This window comes from Gopherus flavomarginatus, chromosome 11 (assembly GCF_025201925.1).
Source record: "Gopherus flavomarginatus isolate rGopFla2 chromosome 11, rGopFla2.mat.asm, whole genome shotgun sequence".
Classification (NCBI taxonomy): domain Eukaryota; kingdom Metazoa; phylum Chordata; order Testudines; family Testudinidae; genus Gopherus; species Gopherus flavomarginatus.
Genome location: NC_066627.1, coordinates 19,794,725 through 19,816,591, shown reverse-complemented (window position 1 = coordinate 19,816,591; position 21,867 = coordinate 19,794,725). Strand labels below are relative to the sequence as shown.

Here is a 21,867-nt window from a genome sequence, read left to right as displayed (position 1 = left end):
TTGCTACACTCAGACTCCGTGCTTGCGAGAGGGGAAGTATTGCCTCCTAGAGGCGCCCAGGGGGGTGTGGTATGTGAGTGTCCCAGGTCACTGGGTGGGGGCTCGAGCCGGTTATGCATTGTGTTACTGAAACGGAACCCCTGGATACTGAACCCGGCCCTTGTTGCTGCCAACTCAGAGGGGCAGAAGGGTTACAGCAACAAATAAATAAATAAAAAATACTAATCCGTTTTACCCTCAGAGTTTTGTTTCACCTTGTGTCTGACAAATGACAGCTGAGGGGTAATGAGGCCAGGGTGGCCTGGGGATCAATACTGTGATTTTTAGTGTCACCAAACAGATTTGCTGCCCACCCAGGGCTGGGCTTTGGGGTTCCCTGTGTAACCCTTCTGCCCCTCTGAGTTGGCAGCAACAAGGGCCGGGTTCAGTATCCAGGGGTTCCGTTTCAATAACACAATGCATAACCGGCTGGAGCTCCCACCCAGTGACCTGGGACACTTACATATCACACCCTCCTGGGTGCCTCTAGGAGGCAATGCTTCCCCTCTCGCAAGCACAGAGTCTGAGTGTAGCAAAATCCTTTTAATAAAGGAAGGAAACAATGCAGCATCCCATTGGAGAAACACCACAAACAGGATTATAACACAAACCATAGACAAAAACCCACCTCCAAATACATTTGGCAATGTCCTTTTCCCCTTAGGGTCTTAAGTCCAATTACCCCAAAGTCCAACAACCCAAAAGTCTCTGGTCAGTGCCACCCCAGAATTCAAGAGTTTATCTGCAGAGTTTTACCCCCCCCAGCCTGGGTGGAAAGGGGGGGAGTCCACACAGGATGTTGAGGGGCACCTTACGTGGACCAGGGCCAACTGCTCCACCTCTCCATGGAGTTCTGCTGCAGCCTTCACCACAACCCACTCCACCACACCAGCTGTACCACTCCTCCAGCTGTCCCTGCAAACCGCTTCACTCCGCTCACTGTTCCATGGGCTGCTCCAGCTAGCTGCAAACTGTTCCCCTCTGCTAGCTGCTTAACAATAGGTCTTCAGGCTCCACCCCCTCCAAGTTAACACAGCGCTCAGTGATTTCAGCTCTTAGTAGAGGAGCCCTGGTGCTGGTGCACTATTGGCCCAACATGAATTCAGCTCCACAGTCTCTAGATAGACTCCTAATGGAATCAAAACTAGCTCTACTCTTTAACACTGGAAAGAGGAGGATGTGCAATTGGTGTTCCAAGCCCCCAAAGGTGAACCATGCCACCAGATGTACACACACCAATCCCCAACTTCTCTCAATTCATGGGGTTTTGGAACCCATATCCCATGTTTAGCAAGTACCACCCAACTGAGGTTAAGTCATCTCTGTCACAAAGCAGCCCCACAGCTCCCCATTCACACAATCAGGGTGACAAACTTTTTTTTCCTCCTACCCCAATAATGAAGAAATTGGCGATCCCAGAGCTGTTAAAACAACCATCCCAGTCTGCTGTGGGCTTATGCTAAGTGGGGGGTGGGTGCCAATGCAAATGCTCAAGATCGCTTTCCACACTCTTTGAAATTCTTGAAATTCTTTCCACACTCCCAACAATTCACCAACAGATGTCAGGGTAGCGCTCATCCTGACTCTGCTTACACCTGGGATGCATGTGTCTGGCAGGTCGCATCCTCCTTGGGGAAGGCAGCACGGCTGGGATGCACCTTAGGCCTGCCAGTGAAATGGCTCCCAGAGGGCAGCAAGGGTCAGGAAGGAGCGAGAGGCAGTTTGGAGACACCTCTAGCCCCAATTCAGTGTGTGTGTGGGGGGGAAGGGGGCAGTTTGAGATGTGCCCTAGCACAGTGATTCTCAACCAGGGGTACATCTACCACTGCGGATACACAGGGATCTTCCAGGGGTTACCTCAACTCATCTAGAGATTTGCCCAATTTTGTACAACAGGCGACAAAAAAAGCACCAGTGAAGTCAGTACAAATGAACATTTCATATAGCCAATGCCTTGTTTATTCTGCTCCATACCCTGTACACTGAAATGTCAGTACAAGATTTATATTCCAACTGATTTATTTTTTAATTGTCTGCTAGAAAGGAGCAGGTCAGCCATTCGGGAGTCACAGTGTGCTGCAGTACCTTTGCATTTTTATGTCTCATTCTGCAAGCAAGTGGTTTTAAGTGAGGTGAAATTTGGGGGTACGCCAGACACACCACACTCCCGAAAGGGGGTGTAGCCGTCTGGAAAGGCTGAGTGGCTCTGTACCGGCACATGGCGGGCTGTGTGGAGCGAAGGGTTTGCAGACGGTCCCTGGCTCCCAGAGGGTGGGTGGAACTTTGCAGACGGCCCCTGGTTTGCAGTAGCTGAGGGTGGGGGGAGTTTGCAGATTCTCCGCGGCGGGAGGCGGAGCTAGTTTCCCTTCCAGCTGACTCAAGGCTTCGCTGCACAGGGATCGAGAGGGAAGGTACCGGGGGTGCAGATCGGGCCCGTGGGATCGGGCCCCCCAGAGCACCATCTCCTGGGGTCCATGGCCCATCCTGATCCTGTCCCCTGGGTCCATGGTCCCCTCCATCCTCTCTGGGTCCACGGGTCACCTCTTCTCTGGATCCATGGTCCCCTCCATCCTCTCTGGGTCCACGGGTCCCACCTTCTCTGGGTCTAGGGGCCCCTTCCATCCTCTCTGGGTCCTGTCCTCCTCCCGTGTCTTGGGATCCCCTCTCACCCCCAGCCCCTGATCTCAGCCCATCCCCCTGACTTGGGGCTTTGCTCCTGCAGAGTCTCCCCTCCCTGGATGTGGGGGCCCGGTGTGCAGGGACAGGGTTTTTTGGGGGGGCAGGGGTTGGAGGGATGTGACTCCTAAACCTTCCTGGTTCCAACCTACTCTCCCACCTTTCTGCTCCTTTTTGTACTTTTCCCTGCATGGATCTCCTGCTGCCCATCCCCGTGGCACCCGGCTGGGTTGGTCCTGCTCCCCACGATCTCTGGGGTCTGCTGGGGGCCTGTTCCCCACTCAGACCGCACCTCCCAGCACAGTGACTCAGCCTCGGGCGCTCTGCCAGAAGCAGCTGCAGCAGCGAGAGCTGCAGCCAGTGAATTGCTGTAGCTTTCACACCGACTCCCTTTCTCCAGCCTGGGAACTAGGCGTCAGGGTTAAATCCCAGGTACAAAGAACCAGCTTCCCTTCCCCACCAGAGCCTTTCCCGGGGCCTCTGCCATTTCCTGGTCTGTGGCACTTATCCTGGAGCAGGCGAAGAGGCGCCTGGCCCCCAGCTGTGAATACCTGCTCTGTTGGGATGTGGCAGGTAGCAGTCCCTGCTCTGGCATTGGCCCGGGGCTAGGGGTGGCAAGCAGATGAGGTTGCACTGGAAGGAAGGCGCATGTTTCTGCAAGTGGGTAACTAACCATTAGCACAGCTCACCCGGGGCTGTGGTGGATCCTCCATGGCAGCCAGCATTTGATGCGGGATGGAGGGGGTTGGGCTTCAGTTTCCCCAAGAGTTCATTCTGGGCCCTCCCGGGCATATGGGTTACCTGGGTGATCCCATCATTTCCGTCTGACCTTGGAACTGGGAATTCTCCAGCTGGCCCAGTGGTGGCGAGATGACATGAGGCTCCGAGACTGGGGTCTGGAGCAATGTTCCCTCTAATTTTTTACCTGCATGTGTGCAATGAATTTTGTTATATGCAGCAATATGGAGGTGATGTGTGGTGGGGGTGGGCCTAGGGGTTCAGAGTGTGGGAGGGGGCCCAGGGCTGGGGCAGAGGGTTGGGATGTGGGCTCTGGCTGGGGGTGCAGGCTCTGGGGTGGGGCCAGGGATGAAGAGTTTGAGGGAGGGAGGGAGGGGGCTCAGGGCTGGGGCAGAGAGTTGAGGTGCAGGATGAGATGTGGGCTCTGGCTGGGGATGTGGGTTCTGGGGTGGGGCTGAGGATGAGGGATTTGGGGTGCAGACTGCCCTGAGGAGAAAGGTCTCCCCCCCAGCCCTCTCTCCCTGCAGCAGCTTGGGACTGGGCCAAGGGAGAGGCACCTTTCCGTGGCAGCTCCTGCGCAGCCCTTGGTAGCCAACTGCATGGCCATGCAGCTTAGAGGGAACTTCGGTCTGTGGAGCCCTCTTGGTTATGGCAGCCCTGGTGTGCCTCACCCCCTCAGCATCCTGCTGCTGGAGAACCTAGCCTGCTGCTGGCCTTTCACTCCCACCAGGCCCAGGCCGGCTGGCTCTGGGACAGGGAGCAGGAGCCCCCAGCTGTGGCCAGGGCTGGACTTTGCAGCCTCAGGCTGCGGGGTTCATGGCAGCCCCAGGTGAAGGTAAATAGCAGCACCCCCCACTTGGAACGGCTGCTCTCTAAACCTCTTCTGTTCTCTGCAGGGTGACATCCTAGCTGGGTGAACAACCCCCTAGTGACCCACCTGGGTTCCCTGCAGCTCAGGCACTGCTCCAGGACCCCCCTCCCCAGGGGCTGGGGATAGAACCCAGGAGTTCTGGCTCCCAGCCTCCCCCCACTCTAACCACTAGCCCCTCCCCTGCGCACTGACCGAACCCCCACCCTTCCGTCTGTCCATCCATCCTCAGCCCCCCATGTGCTCTGTCCATCCCCACTTCCCTCCTTCCATCTGTCTGCCTGTCCATACATCCCCATACACCACCTTCTACATTTCTCCACTCACTCCCCATCGCTGGCTGGCACCGTGTGTGGGGAGGGGGGCCCCTAGAGGAGCCATCACTGTGATCTCTGTGGGACTTCCTGCCACAGGACTTGGCTGAGCAGGGGGGTGGCACTGGGGTCTCGGAGCCATTGCTGCGAGGGGGCACCCTGTGCCTGTCAGTTTTCATAGGAACCCTGTATCTCACCCTGCTTCCCCTGCACAGATCTCCCGACTCCAGAGTTGAAATGACGCAGTTCGGTCTCCTGACTGGCTCCAACAAGCCAGGTGAGTCAGGGCTGGGGTCAGGGTTGGGGCTGCCTGGGGCCCGGTGCCCTTGGGGGTCTGTGGGGTCCCATAGCTGACACCCCCCAAGCACCCATGGGGGCCCCCTGGCTGATGACCCGGTTCCCTGCAGTGCCCTTGCGCAGCGTCTCGGTGACGGTGCTGATCCGAGGCTTCGTGGCGGACGTGGGCTGTGAGCTGCTCTACAGGAATGAGGAGCAGGGGCCCGTGGAGGCCGTGTTCGTGTTCCCCGTGGACCCCGAGGCGGCCGTCTACGCCTTCGAGGCCCGTCTGGGGGGCACCTGCATCCAGGCCCAGCTCCACGAGAAGAAACAGGTACTGGGGGGCAAAGATCCTGGGAGGGGAAAGAGGGGGGTGGTGGATGGGACTGGGGGGGAATCTTGGGGTGACCCATCTGTCCAGCAGGCACAGGAGCTGTATGGGGATGCGCTGGCCAGGGGGCAGGGGGCTGTCGGGGGTAGGGGGGATGTTGGAGTGACCCTATCTCTCCCTGCAGGAGCTGTACAGGGGGCAGGGCAGGAGGATGTCGAGGGGCAGGGGGATGTCAGGGTGACCCCGTGTCTCCCTGCAGGAGCTGTATGGGGGGCAGGGGAGGAGGATGTTGGGGTGACCCCTTCTCTCCCTGCAGGAGCTGTATGGGGGTCAGGGGAGGGGGATGTTGGGGTGATCCCTTCTCTCCCCGCAGGAGCTGTACGGGGGGCAGAGCAGTGGGATATCAGGGTGTCTCACTGTCTGGAGTGGCTCACAACTGAGAGTGCCAGTCTCAAGGCCGAGTATCAGAAAACAGGGCAGATGCCCCTACCTGCTGGATGTCCTGATCCTGGGGTTTCATCTGGCCAGCACCCGATGTGAACTCCTGTCTCACACTGTCAGTCTCCCCACGGAGCCCCGGCCAGCCCCTCCATCTCTAGGCCAGGCTGGACGTTGGGGCAGGAGGGTAGTAAAACCCCAGCTCACCTCCCGTCAGGTTTCTTCCAATCCCAAAGGGTGGGTCGCTCTCCCCCGGTCTGTGGGCTCTCAGGCTCTCCCCAAGGACAGCACTGCAGCCAGCTTCTCTAGCAAACAATGAAAGGTTTGTTAGCCAAGAGGAAGAAATGAGCTGTGGAGAGGTTCAGGCAGGTAAAATATCGGCTAGGTGAGTCACAGTTTGCAGAGCAAGGGAGAGCAGAGGCGGAGAGATTTGCCAGTGGTCCCTAAAGCTTGCCGGGTTCCCTAGAAGGGCTCTAAGGAGCTCTGTCCCGTCACTCAGGAATCCCCTGGCAGAAGCTATCTGTGCAGAGATACAGAATCCCGGCTTAGGGTTATTGCCCGCAGGGACGTCCAGCAAGTGTGTCCAGCACAGCCTGGCTCTGGAGGTTTTCCATGGCCAACCCATGCTGTGACGTGAGCATGTTTCTTTGCATGCAGTGCCCAGGCTGCAGGCACAGGATGGGTTTAGTTCCTTCGATTCCATGCAGTTTGCACATCAGACATCTCCTCTTCTTGGCACCCAAACTGTCTTTAGATCTGAGGCTGAGAACAGGGAGGGAAGTCCCAGGAAACACACAGGTAAAACAAAACCACTGGGTTGCTGGGAACTGTTCTCCTGTACGAGTGAGCCAGTACCTTCCTTCTCTGACATTCGCACCCAAGCAAATGCTACAGAGACTGTGATCTGAGCTGGCCTGTAAGTGACACAGGGGGCAGGAGGATCTCGATGGGCAGGGGGGATTTTGGGATGCAAGGGGATCTTGAGGTGACCCTGTCTCCTCTGGCAAGCGCAGGAGCTGTATGGGGACGTGCTGGCTGGGGGAAAGGGGATTTTGGGGAGCAGGGAGATCTTGGGGTGACCCCATCTCTCTGGCAGGCGCAGGACCTGTTAGTCCTGGGGGAATTCTGTTCCAAAAAAATAAAAAATTCAGTGCACAATATTTTAAAATTCTACAAAATCTGCGTATTTTATTTGTCAAAATAACACAATATAATCACATCAGTTTCAATTATTTTGGTAATTTATTTCAAAATACCTGTCAGCAGTGTCTTTAAGTAGGCATATTCATACAGAACTTTGAGTAATAATTCATTTAAATTTCAATGCAGAACTGTATTTCCTGCTCCTGTGAGAAACAGTGCAAAGGCTTGGGGGAGTCAGGGGTAACTGCAGCACTTCTGGGCCAGAATGTATTTTCTGTGGTGGAAAAGAATTCTGCGCCAGACACAAATTCTGAGCTTGAGCGGTGGTATAGAATTCCCCCAGGCGTAACCTGTACGGGGATGCACTGTCTGGGGGTTAGGGCAGGGAGATGGCAGAGGGATCTCAGGGTGACCCTGTCTGTCCAGCAGGCCCAGGAGCTATATTGGAACATACTGGCCAAGGGGCAGGGCAGGGGGCTGTCAGGGGCAGGAGGCTGTTGGGGACAGTAGGATCTCAGGATGACCCTGTCTCTCCGGCAGGCGCAGGAGCTGTACGGGGATGCACTGGCTGGGGGGCAGAGCTCGTTCCTGCTGCAGCAGGAGGGGACTGGGGGTGACGTTTTCAGCTGCTCCCTGGGGAACTTGCCCCCTGGGGAGGAGGCGGCACTGACCCTGCGCTACGTCTGTGAGCTGCCGCTAGAGCCCGATGGAGCCGCCCGCTACATGCTGCCAGCCATGCTGCGCCCCCGCTACACGCCTCATGGTGAGACCCACAGATCCCCCTTGTGTCCCCCACTTGCCCCACAGTGAGACCCACAGATCCCCTGCTCTTCTCCCTGCACCCCACAGTGGGACCCATAGTCCGCAACTCCCCACTACATACCGCACAGTCAATGACCCCACAGCCCATAGCCCCCGTGAGACTCCCTAGCCCCTGCTACGTATCCCACATGGACCCTCAGCCCCATAACACCCCCTAGGCTACTACTATGTGCCCCACAGTAAGTGCCCCCCCAACCCCACAATCCCTGCTCCAGGGTATGTGACCCCCCCAGCCACCCCCAAATCCTCTGCTATCCCAGCCCTTCAGGTGCTCCCAGATATCCTCCCATGCCTCCCAATATCCCATACCCCCATCTTCCCCTGCTATGCCAACCCCCAGGACCCTCCCGCTCTCTCAGCCCCCGGCCCACACCCTATGTCTCTCTGCAGGGTGGGACGGGGAGGACGTCACCCAGGGGGTCCCGCGAGTCCCCCAGGGGGAGCTGCCCTATACCCTGAACCTGAGCGCAACGCTGCAGTCTCCTCACGGCATCGACCGCGTGCTCTCCAACTGCTCCCTTACCCCCCTGAGCTACACGGCCGGGAACTGGACCAGCGCCCAGGTAATGGCTCACCCAGACACCTGGGTCCCAGCCATCCCCGCTGGGAGGGTCAGTGTCGGGGAAGTGCTGGGGGATTTGGGCTGAGGCTGGGGGGGGCAGGTCCTGGGGACCATCTGGCCACGGGTCCTGGGGGCAGTGTGCAGGGGGGTGGGAGCTCTGGGGCGGGGCAGGGAGGTTGGTCCCAGAAGGTGTGTGTGCGGGTCAATCCGGGGAATTGCCCGAGTTCTCTGGGGAAGAACTTGCGGGGCTGAAACCAGCCCGTGGGGGTGAAATCCTGGGCGTTCGATGGGCCCGTGCTTCTGTTCACTTTCTGGGAGTTTCCCGCTCCTTGATTGTCAGTGGGGAAAATGGGGCGGGGGGTGGGAAAACGTGACCCCCAAATTGGAAAGATTTAGCCAAACAAAAATCAGAAGTTTGCAGTTTCTTCCAGGAAGAGCCAAGTCCCACAGGAGCTGAGGGGAGGTGACAGTGTCTGTCTCCCCCCAGGTGTCACTAGCTGAGGCCCCCCCGTGGGGCCGGGATGTGGAGCTGCTGGTGTTTTACGCAGAGCCGCACAAACCCACTGCAGTGCTGGAGGCCGGGCTGCCTGGAGTGGAGCCAGGTGGGGACCCCTGCACCGTGCTGCCCCTGGGCAGAGGGGTGTCTATGGGGTTGGAGAGGGGTGTGCTGGGCTGTGATGGGGAATCGGGGGGGCATGGGGCAATAAGGGGAATGGGGGGTGCTAGGGCTAGATTCTCAGAGTGGTGCTGGGGGAATCAGGGAAAGTGAGGGTTGGGGGGACAGGATGGGGGGCCTTGGCGGAGCTGGAGATGGGAAGGTGGGGTGTCAACAGGTGGACACTGGGACTCACTGCAGGTTTGGGAGAGCAGGGGCTGGGGGGAGCGAGGGACGTAAGAGGAGGGCAGGGGGAGGGACAGAGGAGTGGGGGAGGTACTCAGGAAGATGGGGTTGCTAGGGGGCTGGGGTTGGTTGGGGATCTGGGGAGAGGGCGGTGTGGGGGGAGGGAAAGGGGTGGGAGTGGGGCTCTGGGGCAGTCAGGGGGCGCTGAGGGGCTGGGGAAGGTGGGGGATCTATGGGGAGGGCAGAGTTGGGAGAGGGTCAGAGGAGTGGGAGTGGGGCTCTGGGATAGTTGGGGGACGCTGGGGGGCTGGGGCTGAGGATGGTGGGGGATCTATGGGGGAAGGGACATGGGTGGGGCTCTGGGGCAGTCGGGGGCGCCTGGGGGCTCTCGCAGGCTCACAGGGCTCGACCCCATGCCTGCTCCATTTGGGGCTGGCCCCATCTCCCCGCAGGCTCCCTGATGGGCGACCCGGCCGTGATGGTGACCCTTCTGCCCAGCCTGCCCGAGGCGGTGCCGGGCCAGAGCTCAGCCGGGGAGTTCATCTTCCTGCTGGATCGCTCTGGCAGCATGGAGTGCCCCGTGGACGGCCAAGACCGCTCCACTCAGCGCATCGACAGCGCCAAGGTATGGCCAGGTGGGAGGCCGGACTAGATGGGCCTGTGGAGGGGAGCAGCTCAGGCTGGCTGGGCCTGGGGGCGTGACTCCGTCCATCTGTCTGTCCCCAGGAGACCTTGGTCCTGCTGTTGAAAAGTTTGCCCCTAGGCTGTTATTTCAACATCTACGGCTTTGGGTCTGAGTTCGAGTCCTTCTACCCGTGAGTCCACGGCGGGAGCGCGTGTTTGCTGGCTGGGTTAGGGAGCAGGGCAGGCTGGGGTCGGAGTGTCTGTGGGTTGGAGGCAGGGCAGGCTGGGGTCAGGGTGTCTGTGGGTTGGGGGCAGCGCTGGCTGGAGTCGGAGTGTCTGTGGGTTGGGGGCAGGGCTGGCTGGGGTCTGGGTGTCCCTGGCTCCAGCTGTCCTGGCCTCTGATCCCTTTGCGCCCCCCTGCAGGCGGAGCGTAGCATACACCCAACAGACCATGGCCAAGTCCCTGCAGCGCGTCCAGCAGCTCCAGGCTGACCTCGGGGGCACTGAGATCTTGGCGCCGCTACAAGCCATTTACCGCATTCCCTGCCGGGATGGGCACCCACGCCAGGTGCTGAGGGCAGCTGCAGGGTGTCCCAGGGAGCTGGAGAGGGGCTCAGGGAGCTGAGGAGGGTTGGAGGATGTCAGAAGGAAATGGGGTTGGGGAGGGAATAAACTCAGAGACTTTGAGGCCAGAAGGGACCATCCTGATGATCTTGTCTGGCCCCAGCCCCTCGCTCCCCCCGTGACAGCCCCTTGACAGGCCCAGCCCTTGAGTCTGAGTCACCAACCCCCCAAGCCCTGAGGTACAGACGTCGGGTCACAGAGCCCCCCCATTACTCCAGGGCCCTGGCTGCTGAGGGTGACGATCCCCCCAGGGTCTCCGCCCATCTGATGCAGGAAAGTCCCTTCCCCAGCCCCCACCCCACATGTGGGGGTCAGTGAGCCCCAAGCGTGAGGGCGAGACCCTAGCCAGCCCCTAGGAAGGATTCTCTGCAGTAACTCTGAGCCCCCCCTACACCTAGTGCCCTGTCCGCAGCTGGGGGGTGTTTGCCCCCCAGCTGTCGCCATGGGCTGTGCACCATTGCAGGCCCCTCTGCACCTGGCCTCCCTGCCATGGCTCACGCCTCCTGCTGCCCTCAGGAGGCTGTTCCTGAACTTCCTGGACTTGGAGAGGGGCTGGGAGCCCTGGGGGCAGCTGATGGGGGCTTTGGGAGTGAGGGGGTTCGGAGTGGGACGGGGGATGATGCCCCTGGCGGTATAAGCAGGGCATGTTGGGCAAGAGTTGGGGCAGGGCATCTCTGTACAGAGCTGGGGGGCAGCTCTGGGTGTTGCACCCAGCTATGGGGGATGCCCTGCAGCCATGGGGCAGGGAGGGCACATGTGGGGGGGTTGAAGAGGGAGCTCCCAGAAAGATGCCCACGGCTGTTGTGGGGGGTTAGTGTCTCTAGGGGCTGGGGAAGAGGTGACAAGTGGGGGTTGGGGTCACAGTTAGAGATGGGGAAAAAGTCAGAGGTCCTCATCTGTCAGACCCCCTCCCGGAGGGGGCTCTGGGAGAGAAGGAAGAGGCCTATGCAGGGAGTCTCATGGGGTCAGGGGTCTCTGGGAGGGGGGTCAGTGAGGCAGGCTCTCTGAGGGCTGCCCACATTCCCATGGGGAGGGCATGTCTGCGGGGGATTTGGGATCCCCGGCTCTGACAGCATCTCTCCCCTGCCAGCTGTTCGTGTTCACGGACGGGGAGGTGTCGAACGCCCAGGATGTCATTGCTGAGGTGCAGCGTCACCAGGGGGCCCACAGGTAACAGGGAGCCTGTCCCTCCCCCAGCGCTCTTCTAACCCTGCCCCCCAGCAACCCCCAAGTGAACCCCAACTCTGCCCCCTTTTCAACTGCTTTCACTCCCTTGGACTCTGCCCCCCTGCAGGTGCTTCTCCTTCGGCATCGGGGAAGGGGCCTCCAAGGCTCTGGTCAAAGGCATCGCCCGGGCAGCAAGGGGCAGTGCCGAGTTCATCACGGGCCAGGACCGCATGCAGCCCAAGGTGAGAACCCAGGAGTCCGGGCTCCTCCATCCCCTTCCTTCGCTAACCCTCCAGACTCCACTCCCCTCCTAGAGATGAGAGAGAACCCAGGAGTCTGGGATCCTCCCCGACCCTGCTCTAACTCCCCAGCCCCCACTCCTCTCCTAGACCAGAGATAAGACCCAAGCCTCATGGTCCCAGGGTGCTGGTCTCTCCCCCAGGCGCTGCAGTCTCTGAAGCGGGCCCTGCAGCCGGCCGTGACTCAGATCTCGCTGTGCTGGGATCTGCCCCCCGGGATGGAGGCGGTGCTGCTGGGCCGGGGCCCTGAGGTGATCTTCCCTGGGCAGCGGTGCCTCATCTACGCCCAGCTCCGCGGGCAGCCCCAGGTGAGAGAGCAACCCCCCCTTCTGGGACACCCCCAGGGCTCGGGGTCAGTGACTGAGCCGGGAACCTCCCACCCCCTCCTGGGTGATAACTCTGACCCCTAACGATGGCCTTTGGCTTGGGGGTCTCTGTGCTACTCCAACTGAGTTGATCTCCGTCAGGATCATTAACTCCGGACCCTACTGATGGCAATTAGGCTAACTGGGTAGCCCCTCAACTGCTGTTAATCAGGTGTATTTACCCCTTTTGTTCTGTAACCTGGGTCTGGGGGGGTCCCCGGGCATCTTCTCCCCCCTTGCACTCCACCTCTGACCCCCTTTCTCTGCCTGCAGCCCCCAGACACTGCCATGGGGAGCGTCACCCTGCAGTACCGCATCCAGGACCAGACCTACAAGGAGACGCTGCAGTTCCCCCTGCAGCCACAGGATGGAGACAGGTGACAGCAACGCTCCTGTGACCCCCATTACCCCCAGGTATCTGGGTCCTGCCCCCTCCATTCCCACCCCCAACAGGACAGGAATGGGAAGGGACCTGCCTCAGCTCACAGAGGGAAGCAGAAGTCCTGGCTCCCAGCCCCCCTGCTGTAACCACTAGAACCCAGGAGTCCTGGCTCCCCGCAATACACTATCCCATTAGCCCCTGCTCCCCTTCCTGCACAGCTGGAACCCAGGCATCCGGGGCTCATCCCCCTGACTCTCTGTCCCTGGCACAGGCTGCCCGTTCACCGGCTGGCAGCCAAGTCGCTGCTGCTGGAGCTGGAGGAGGCCGTGGACACCGGGTTGGAGGGAGACTGGCGCCGGGCGCTGGAGACCAGCCTGAGCTCGGGGGTCGTCTGCTCCCTCACGGCCTATGTGGGGGTGGACACAGAGCGGGGGCAGCCGGTGCAGGGGCCGCTGGTGAGATGGGACATCCCGCTCCCAGGTAACCCTGGAAAGGTTGGGGGGGCCCTCGGATGGGAGGGGGAACCTGGGGCAGGGGGGCAGCATGTGGGTGGGGGGCTCGAGTGGGAGGGGGAACCTGGGGCCGGGGGGGCAGCATGTGGGTGGGGGGTTCGGGTGGGAGGGGGAACCTGGGGCCGGGGGGGCAGCATGTGGGTGGGGGGTTCGGGTGGGAGGGGGAACCTGGGGCCGGGGGGGCAGCATGTGGGTGGGGGCTTCGAGTGGGAGGGGGAACCTGGGGCCGGGGGGGGAAGCATGTGGGTGGAGGGCTCAGATGGGAGGGGGAACCTGGGGCTGGGTGGAGTGGGGTGAGGGTGGAACCTGCCACTAGCAGAGGAAATCCAGGAGGGATCCCAGCACGGGGAATCCCAGTTGGTGGGGGGGCACCTGGATGCCTGGGGAGGCATCATGGATATAGGCTAATGTCCCTTTGCCCCTCTCCTTGCCCCAGCTATCATGTGGCTCTGCTGGCCCCACACTGCCCCCTAGGGTGACCCCAGTCTCCCCGGCGCTGGGCAGGTGAGACAGGGGAGCAGCCTGCGGGGCCTGGCCATTCCAAGCTGGGAGAGTGGGGCCTGTGGGGTGGACAGGTGGCCATACGGACGGACCCAGAACCGGAGACCCAAACAGATGGGGGCAGAGACCGAGAATCAGATAAATAGACCCAGACGGGGAGATGGAGACGGACAAACAGACACCATGAGACAGGCAGGCCGACCCAGACAAAGGCAGGGACCAGAGGGGCAGGTGCATTGCTGGCATGAGCAGGCTTGGCTAGTGGGGGCCTCTCGTGCCCCAGTGTCCTGCCCTCATCCATGGGGCACAGCATCCCCCGCCCACCGCATCCCTTGGGGTTGGAAGAGGGGTCCCAGCTGGGGGGAAGTTGCAAGGGAGGGGCTGAATCTGGGGCGGTCCCAGCCCAGAGGCTGGGAGGGGATCCTGACTCTGAGGGAGCTAAGGGGAGAGGAGGATGGGGCTGGGTGTGTGTGGGGGTCCCAGCTGGGGGGCAGGGAGGAGGGGTCCTACTGGCGTGTTGGCTCTGGGTGCCAGGTGGGGGAGGATTTTGCTTCCATCCCTTAGCTTGTCTCTGTCTGCATGTCCATCTGTCTGTCCCTCTCTCTGACCATCTGCTCCCTAGGGTTTGATTTGATGTCAGGCCATTTGCAGTACAATGCACCATACACCTTTGCAGGAGTCATTCGCCTGGACAAAGGCAACCAACGCTCCACCAGGATGGTGGCTGTGGAGGACGTGCACCACTTCTACAAGCAGCTCCCCCCTCCGAAGTGTCTGTCCTGGCTCTATCGCCTCTCAGAGTTCATCCGGAGGAGCTCCCGACATGAGGGCAGCAAGTCCTGCAAACACGGCGCCCCTCCGGAGACCGCGCCCCAGGAAGGTGAGGGGGGCAGGGGCTGGGAGTCAGGACTCAAGGTGGGCAGCAAACGCCAGGATGACGCTTTCTCGGGTCAGAGACAGACGTGCCCTGACAGTCCCAGAGTGGGCAAGTGTTTAACAGCTACATAGAAAGTGAAGGAACTTCCTGAGCAAAACAGCAGTGTGATGTTGGAGGAAGGGGAAATCCGCAGCTGTTTTTTTTTTTTTAAGTGTCGTGATGCAAATTATCTTGCAACAAAATAAATAAAAAATGAGGAAACTCACAGGCAAAAAACTCTGCCCCACAACGCTGGAACAGGCATAGCTATAGTATCGTTTAGCCTCTGTAACATCCCATTTCCCCTATACTCTTAGATGACTGTGTGTTTCCCCAGACATAGGTTTGTATCACAAATTGTAGTGTGGGATGGTCCTGGGATCAGATTGTGTTTGAGAAGCACCCTGGAGTTGTGGGATTAATGGCAGGGGCCGGGACATTCACAGGGGCCCAAGGGAGTTGGGTGCCTAACTAAAGCTAATTGTCATCCCATGGGTGCAGAAAGGGGCAGAGTTCAGGGTGCCTACGAAGGGCTTAACGGTGCTGAGAAGCAGGTAAAGGACACCCATGGATGGGGCAGGGTTAAGGACACTCATGGAGGGGCACAGTTAAGGTTGTAGGCTGTCCCTTAGCCTGGACAGGCCATGTCACTGTTGTGTAACCATGTCCCAGCCCCATCTCCCCACATCTCTCCCTAGAGGGGGCACCGGAGGAGTATCTCCTGCTGAGGCTGGTGTCTCTTCAGAATGCTGATGGCTCGTGGGACCTGGACTCCCGGCTGGCTGCTGCACTGGGAGTGAGCGAGACCGACGCCAGGGGGAGGATGCCCAGTAAGGTGAGTGCAGGAGGGGACAGGGACAAAGGAGAGGTGGGGAGAGATGGGGCTCAGGTGCCATGAGTTGAGCCTGTTCGCTTGCTCCCAGGTAAGACTGGGGGTGACCCAGGCTGGGGGCAGGTCTGAGGGCAACTGGAACAAAAGACCCTTGAACCTGGCTGGAGCCCAGTGGGTGAGACGGGCCCAGAGCAGAGGGCTGAGAACCCCCAAATGGGTTGGAGCATTGGATCAAGAGGTCCTAGGGCTGAAGGAGGAGGGGACATGGGGAGGCCCAGGCTGGGCCCCCTCTGAGGCTGTCTCCCATCCCCTGGGCACGGCACTGGATATCTGGGTAGGGAGTCCACGGTGCTAAAGCTGGGAACCTTCTGAGTCTGAGGAGGGAGCGCTGGATTGGGGGGTTCCCAGGGTAGGGGGATGGGGGCAGCGCTGGTGGGGTTCCCAGGGTGGGGGGATGGGGTGTTACCACTCAGGGATATCGGGGGGGGGGTCCACAGGGCAGGGGGAGGGGGCAGCGCTCGGGGGGGCAGGAGGGGTCCTCAGGGCAGGTGCTGTCTCAGGCTCTTTCTCTCTCTCTCTCTTCCCCCCCCCCAGGACGTGCCCCCCAACGTCTGGGCCACGGTGCTGGCCGTGGTCTGGCTGCATGGCCGGGCCGCGGGGCAGCGCGACGAGTGGGAGCTGCTGGAGGCCAAGGCTGTGGGCTGGGTGCGGGGCCAAGCAGGTGAGATGGAAGTGGGGGGTTGGGGGCAGGGCCCAGGGCCTCAACTGGAGAACCCTGGGCCCCATGGAAACCCCACAGCCCAGAGCCCTAGCCCTGCCTCCCAGGGCCCCATAGCCCAGCCCTCAAGAGCCCCTATGCCCAGCGGCTCCCTGTCCCGATCTCAGCACCCGTCCAGGGTCTCCTTGCCCAGCCCCCCAGTGCCTTTACTGCCCTGCCCCCCCATGCCAGTCCCCCACACTCTGTGAGCTCTCTGCCCTTTGTTCCTAGGTCCACCCCTGTTTCTCACTACCCCATTTCCCAGCCTATTTCCCCCCACAACCACCTGAAATGTCCCCCTCCTCACTTCCCAGGCTGGTGTCTCCCCAACCTCCCCGGCCCTCGCTACCCCATTCCTCGACTGGTGTCCGTTCCCTCCCCCCACCCCTTTTCCTGGCTGATGTTTCCCCCCTGACGCCCCCTTCTTGTTTCAGGGCCCCAGCTGAGCGAATGCCTGGAAGCTGCCAACACCCTGCTGGGATGCACTGTTGGCTCTGCCATCTTCAGGCTCTGAGCCCCCCTGCAGGATCCGCGTTCCCACCCCCTAAGCTACCCTAACTCCAGCTGGGAAGCCCCAAAGGTCAGAAGGGGGCACTGGGTGTAGACCCACCTGACCGGCCTGTGCCCAGCCCGGAGCTAAGCCCCCGCTGAGATCCCACCACTGCCACCAATTTGGCTTCTGCTGGCTGAAGAGGCTCCATGGCTGTCCCCTGGCTCCACCCCATGCTGACCCAGTGTTCAGTAACCCCCACACAGCTCACAGCTGCCACCTCCTCTCAGGATTTTGTGGGGGAGTCCTCTGGATCGCCCATGTCAATGTCGCACATTTATTCGCTTTTTCCAAATGACCCTCCATTGGTGGCTGCACTGACCTCGCCCTACATGAGCCATCGAGTGTAAACCTAGTCCCATCTACATGGAGTTCAGCTATTTGACAGACAGACTGACAGGATCTTGGCGTGTCCAAACACGACTTCATTTGGTCATAATGGCAGATATCTCTTTGATAGACCGTCCGGAACGTGAACCGTAGCTCAGGGATTTGCACACATTATTGATTTGCTCTATGTCCAGAGCAGAGCTGGTCTGACGTTTTCCAGCTGAACAGTGTTCAGTTGGCAGCTGAGATTCAGTGGGAAAGGCTGACAGGTGGAAGTGGGCATCAGAGAGAGGATGCTGTGTGTTCTGAATCTGTCCCCATTCACCAGCTGCTGAATTCTCTACCAAAGGAAGAAATGCTTAAAACCTGGCCATCCATCCTGACGGCCCACCTTGCGCAGTGGCAGGCTCTTCTCAGGACGTCCTGGGGCTCAAGCAAACACTGGAAGAGCTCAGCTCTTTAATTCCCCAGGGAGAAAGTGTTACGTTTATCAAGGAACTGCCCGAAAATAGCAAAGCAGCAAACAGTTTTCCCTCTTCGCGTTAACCAGCGTCGACCCCCCTCGAACTGCTCTCACCACGTGCCTCTATGCTGGGTCGTGTCCCTAGTTCAGCCTTTCCGTGTCTGAGAAGGCAGCTCAGCCAATGTAATGCACAGTCCCCAGATCCCATCGCCGCCCCGTGCCCCTCATTGCACGGAGGCTCTGGGGAAGGATCAGGAGACCAGGTGTTTGATCGATTGCCTTGAGCCAGCACTGGGAAGGAACGCAGCCCTTTGGCTGAGATTCCCCCCAAGGGGCAGATGGAACTCAGAGATCCTAATTCTCACGACCCATTGTGAACAGTGGGACTTAGATGCCATTGGTGACATCCTGGCTCCAATGAAACCAAATGGTCTTTTGTCTTCCACTCCAGCAAGTGCAGAATTTCAGCCCGAGTCTTTTCAGTGGCCTTTAGATAAACTCCATCGACAGAAGCTGGTTGCCTAGTTCCCATAGGCTCCTTTGGAAAGCCCAGTTAGCAGCTGACTTCAGTGGCCTCCGAGGCAGGCCCTGTCTATATACCTGAGCCTTTAGAGAGAGAGAGAGAAGATCCAAATGCAGAATAACACCATCAAGTCATACGACTGTCTGTACTCACACGTCCGTGGCCTCACGTGGTGTAGCACAGCCAGTAATGTCTGAACAGTCCAACATGTAATGCTCTGTCTGTGCCCATCTGGTCCCCGGTTCCTAGCTGCTCCGCTTGGCCCTGGGTTGGCTTTGGGTGATAGGGACTAGAACAGGGGCCTGACCCATGGCGTTCCTGGGTTCTGCTCTGGTTCCTGGAGTCAGAGATGGCCTCGGGGGTCGAGCGGGGGGGCTGGGACTCAGGAATCCTGGCTTCTCCTGTGGTAAAAGCGTCACAGACACTAAACAGATGTAAACACACTGAGTAGAGCAGGAGTCACCCTCAGTCTTACAGGGCCTTAGTGGGCCAGAGTCTTTCCCACCCTTCTGCCAGGATGCAGGCCCCATGGCTAGAAGGTCCTGGCTATGTGATGGGTCTGTGTGAGTTCCTGCTCATCCTTTCAGAGCCAAAGGCCTTTCTTTAGTTCCTCGGTTCTGGAAAGTCAGCCTGGCCTAGTCTGTGTGACCCGCCCCGAGGGCGTGGAACTTCTCTGGAGCCCTGTCTCTAGCAGCATGTCTGGATGGCATCAGAAACCCAGGCTTGGAGACAAGGGGCTTCCAAGTGCTTGAGCGTCTGCACTGCATGGGAAGCCTGGGTGTGTGTGCTTGCTGGACCTGGCTCTCATGGCTGTGCTTATACATCCACACTGCGCTGCACAGACTCTGGAAACAACAAGGCTCGGACCCATGTCTCAGCTGGATTTGGGCTCTGCCCCACCCCCCTTCACTGCAGCGTAGGGCCCTGAGTGCTGGCGGTGCTGAGTCAATTACTGACCCAGAAATGGTTCTGAACAAGAAACGGCTCATATCAAATAGCTAGTTCACGTCTCCTCTTGCGGTGAGTCGGGCAGGGGGAACCTAGGTTAGCCTGAGAGGTGTTTGTCCGGCCTGTTCTTAAAATCCTCCAGTGACAGGGACTCCGCCACCTCCCTGGGCAGCCTGTTGCAGAGCTTCACTCCCCTGAGAGTTAGAAAGTGTTTCCTGATATGTCGCCTCAATCTGCCTTGCTGCAGATTCAGTTCATTACGGCTTGTCCTACCTTCAGGGGACAAGGGGAACAACTGATTCCCGTCCTCTTTAGAACCAGCCATAAGGTATTTGCAGACTATCAGGTCACCCCCAAGTCTTCTGTTCTCAAGACTAAACAGGCCCTGGTTTGTTTGTTTTTTAATCTTTCTTCCTAGGTCAGGTTTTCTAAACCTTTGCTCACTTTTTCTGCTCTCCTCTAGACTCCTCCAATTTATCCACGTCTTGCCTAAAATGCGGCGCCCAGAACTGCAGCTGGGGCCTCACCAGCGCCGAGTGGAGCAGGACAATTCCCTGCCGTGTCCTATCTACGACCCTCCCGTTAATACAGCCCAGAGTGAGATTAGTGTTGCTAGGCCTGTGTTACACAGGAGGGGCAGAGGAGATGGTCACGTTGATCAAGGCCAGGAGAGCCCAGTCAGTCATCTCCTCCTGTCCAGTACCTGTAATGCAGCTTCTATCTCATTCCTTAGCCATTGCTGCCCTCTGGTGACCACATGAAGGAACCAGAATTCCACCACCATCAGCCTTGTTCTCCATCTTTGCTCATTACCGGTTCGCTTCCAAACGCTTCTCTCCCATTTGTCAGTCCAAACGGCTACACACCAAGGGCTGGTTGGATCGGTTCGCAGGGTGCCAGGCACCCGCACAGATTTGCCTTTGTATTGTTAATTCACCAGCAGGTAATGCACGTAGGTGCCAGTCCTAGTGAGATGGGGGCCCATAGGAGTTTGGCCTTTGATCTCAGCGGGGACAGGTTTTGCAACCGCTGTCTATCTAGGAAGGTAAATGCTTCTGATCACTGTAAGAGTTGAGCAGGGATGATGTGATTCCAATGGAGCTACAACCAAATCACGTCAACTGAGGATCTGGCCCAGTGACCCCAATGGCACGACGACTGATGGACACCAGATGAGGATCTGTCCCACAGAGCTTAAGTTGAGATTTTCCAGTTCTGACTAGGGGATTTGGACACACAATTCCCATGAAATTTAGTCTGAAAACCTCAACCTAAGTGACCCGCTCAGAGGCACCCAGGGAGCAGGAGCGGCTCCAGGCCCCAGCACGCCAAGCATGTGCTTGGGGTGGCAAGTCATGGGGAACGCTCTGCTGGTGCCTTGAGGGTGGCAGGCAGGCTGCCTCTGGCGGTTTGCCTGTGGAGGGTCCGCTGGTCCCGCGCTTTGGTGGACCTCCCGCAGGCGTGTCTGCGGAGGGTCCACTGGTCCCATGGCTTTGGAGGACCTCCCGCAGGCATGCTTGCGGCAGGTCCACCAAGCCGGGGGACCAGCGGACCCTCCGCAGGGAAACTACCGGAGGCAGCCTGCCTGATATGCCTGGGGCGGCAAAATCCCTAGAGCCGCCCCTGCCAGGGAGCCTGCAGCAAGGCCAGGAACAGAGCTCTAAGTTCCAACGGCCTGTCTGATGCCTCAAACACATGCCCAGCCGTCATCTCCCTGCTGGGGTCTCTGTCATGTGCCATGCACAGACGAGGCTACATAGCAATGCTCCCTTCTGGCCTTAGAGCAGCTGGGAATCTGCAACTCTCCTAGTGAAACTGTTGCAGGGCTGTTCAAAGCGATCGTTTAGCAGGTGGCTTCCTGTTCCTCTGGCCTAACTCCCCTAGAGAGGACTAGAACCTGGGCATCTAAACCTCTTAGGCAGTTTGGAAACCTTTGCCTTAATGTCTCGGTTTTAGCTAGTTTTTTTCAGGCTTGCTGGGCAGGCCTGAGATGTCTGGCCAGGGATTTTTTCCTGGCTGCCTTGAGGCACCTGAGTTTGAAAACTTTTGTGGAAGGGATTGGGCTGAGGACGCAAAGGAAGCCTGGGCAGCTCTGGGATCACAGTGAAGGTCTCTGGATCCCCATCAGGTGCTCCAAACTGTCGTTATTATGAATTCTTCTCCTTTGCCAAACTTATGCCAGCGAGAGCAAGGTTAGAAACTGACCTCTGGAGACAAAGCCGGTCTCACATGCCCTGATGTATAGCAGCATCAGCCCCGGTTAAGTCTGATTTATACTGTGAAGATAGAAGTGTAAATGTTTTTGATGCTATATAACTGTGTGTGTATGGGAGGAAGGGGGGATTTTGGGGTGTTATTATTGTGACCCTGCTGTGTGCCTCAGTTTCCCCATATGTAGCGTGGTTGCCCAGCAGGGGCAAAGGACTCTGTGTTTTCAGGAAAGGCTAGAAGACACAGGCATTGGTGAGACCTCCCTGCCCAGGGGGAATGAAGAGTTATTAAGGAACAGGCTAGAACCAACCCATGTGAACAAGGTGCCCAGCCACCTGATGCCAGGGCTGCTGCCACTGGATCTCCCCCACTGTCTCAGCAGTGAAGCAGAGCAAAGGCCCCAGCTGGAGAAGGAAGGACTGGGGAGCTGGGAGCTGAGGGGAAGAGGTGGCTTCTGGGATCTCTCTCTCCTGGGAATGGACTATGGAGATCAGACAGACACAGCCAGAACACAGGGTGCTACTCCAGCTGGAGTGGGCGCTGGGCTGACCCGAACCCACGCTGCTTTCACTTTCATTTCTCTGTGCCAACGTGCGAAGTGCCAATGCTGTGTCCGAGTGTCTAATAAACCCGGCTGTTTCGTATGCGCTGCTTGAGTGTCGCTGCAAATCACGAGGGAGGCGCTTCGGTCCCTGCCAAATGGCCGTGGCTCTCCCTGGGGTCTGGCTCCGCTGGCCTCACCTCATGGAGCTCACGGGGGGGAGGCAGGAGGGCTGGAGCCCCTGAGGGTCAGTCCAAGAGCCAGTGAGGCTGTG

General features: G+C 59.0%; 2 protein-coding genes across 3 annotated transcripts; both read left to right on the top strand.

The window, feature by feature from the left end:
- The first annotated feature begins 2,388 nt into the window (after positions 1-2,388).
- On the top strand, positions 2,389-12,005 carry LOC127031118 (von Willebrand factor A domain-containing protein 5A-like). Of its 2 annotated transcripts, XM_050917886.1 has the most exons (11): positions 2,389-2,450; positions 4,851-4,912; positions 5,043-5,245; positions 7,364-7,586; positions 8,036-8,208; positions 8,695-8,809; positions 9,501-9,673; positions 9,775-9,863; positions 11,387-11,466; positions 11,591-11,705; positions 11,906-12,005. In XM_050917886.1, exons 2-11 carry the CDS (start codon positions 4,873-4,875, stop codon positions 11,919-11,921), a joined length of 1,227 nt encoding a protein of 408 aa, XP_050773843.1. In that variant the 5' UTR covers positions 2,389-2,450; positions 4,851-4,872; the 3' UTR covers positions 11,922-12,005. The 2 variants fall into 2 exon arrangements, with proteins under 2 accessions (XP_050773843.1, XP_050773842.1); XM_050917885.1 differs by lacking the exons at positions 11,591-11,705; positions 11,906-12,005 and adding an exon at positions 10,096-10,240 and having other exon boundaries at positions 11,387-11,470.
- Positions 12,006-12,411: 406 nt separating this feature from the next.
- On the top strand, positions 12,412-20,256 carry LOC127031278 (von Willebrand factor A domain-containing protein 5A-like). The gene is made up of 6 exons (XM_050918026.1): positions 12,412-12,541; positions 12,781-12,989; positions 14,145-14,402; positions 15,137-15,273; positions 15,865-15,991; positions 16,462-20,256. The coding sequence occupies exons 1-6, from the start codon at positions 12,495-12,497 to the stop codon at positions 16,539-16,541; spliced, it is 858 nt and encodes a 285-aa protein (XP_050773983.1). The 5' UTR covers positions 12,412-12,494; the 3' UTR covers positions 16,542-20,256.
- Positions 20,257-21,867: the final 1,611 nt, after the last annotated feature.

Bases quoted from the DNA above. Each gene is read 5' to 3' on its own strand.
- LOC127031118 (XM_050917885.1), top strand. From the start codon at position 4,873: ATGACGCAGTTCGGTCTCCTGACTGGCTCCAACAAGCCAG. The intron at 9,674-9,774 runs GTATGGCCAGGT...GTCTGTCCCCAG, and splicing joins AGCGCATCGACAGCGCCAAG to GAGACCTTGGTCCTGCTGTT. The intron at 10,241-11,386 runs GTGCTGAGGGCA...CTCCCCTGCCAG, and splicing joins GGGATGGGCACCCACGCCAG to CTGTTCGTGTTCACGGACGG.
- LOC127031278 (XM_050918026.1), top strand. From the start codon at position 12,495: ATGGAGACAGGTGACAGCAACGCTCCTGTGACCCCCATTACCCCCAG. The intron at 14,403-15,136 runs GTGAGGGGGGCA...ATCTCTCCCTAG, and splicing joins GGAGACCGCGCCCCAGGAAG to AGGGGGCACCGGAGGAGTAT. The intron at 15,992-16,461 runs GTGAGATGGAAG...TTCTTGTTTCAG, and splicing joins CTGGGTGCGGGGCCAAGCAG to GGCCCCAGCTGAGCGAATGC.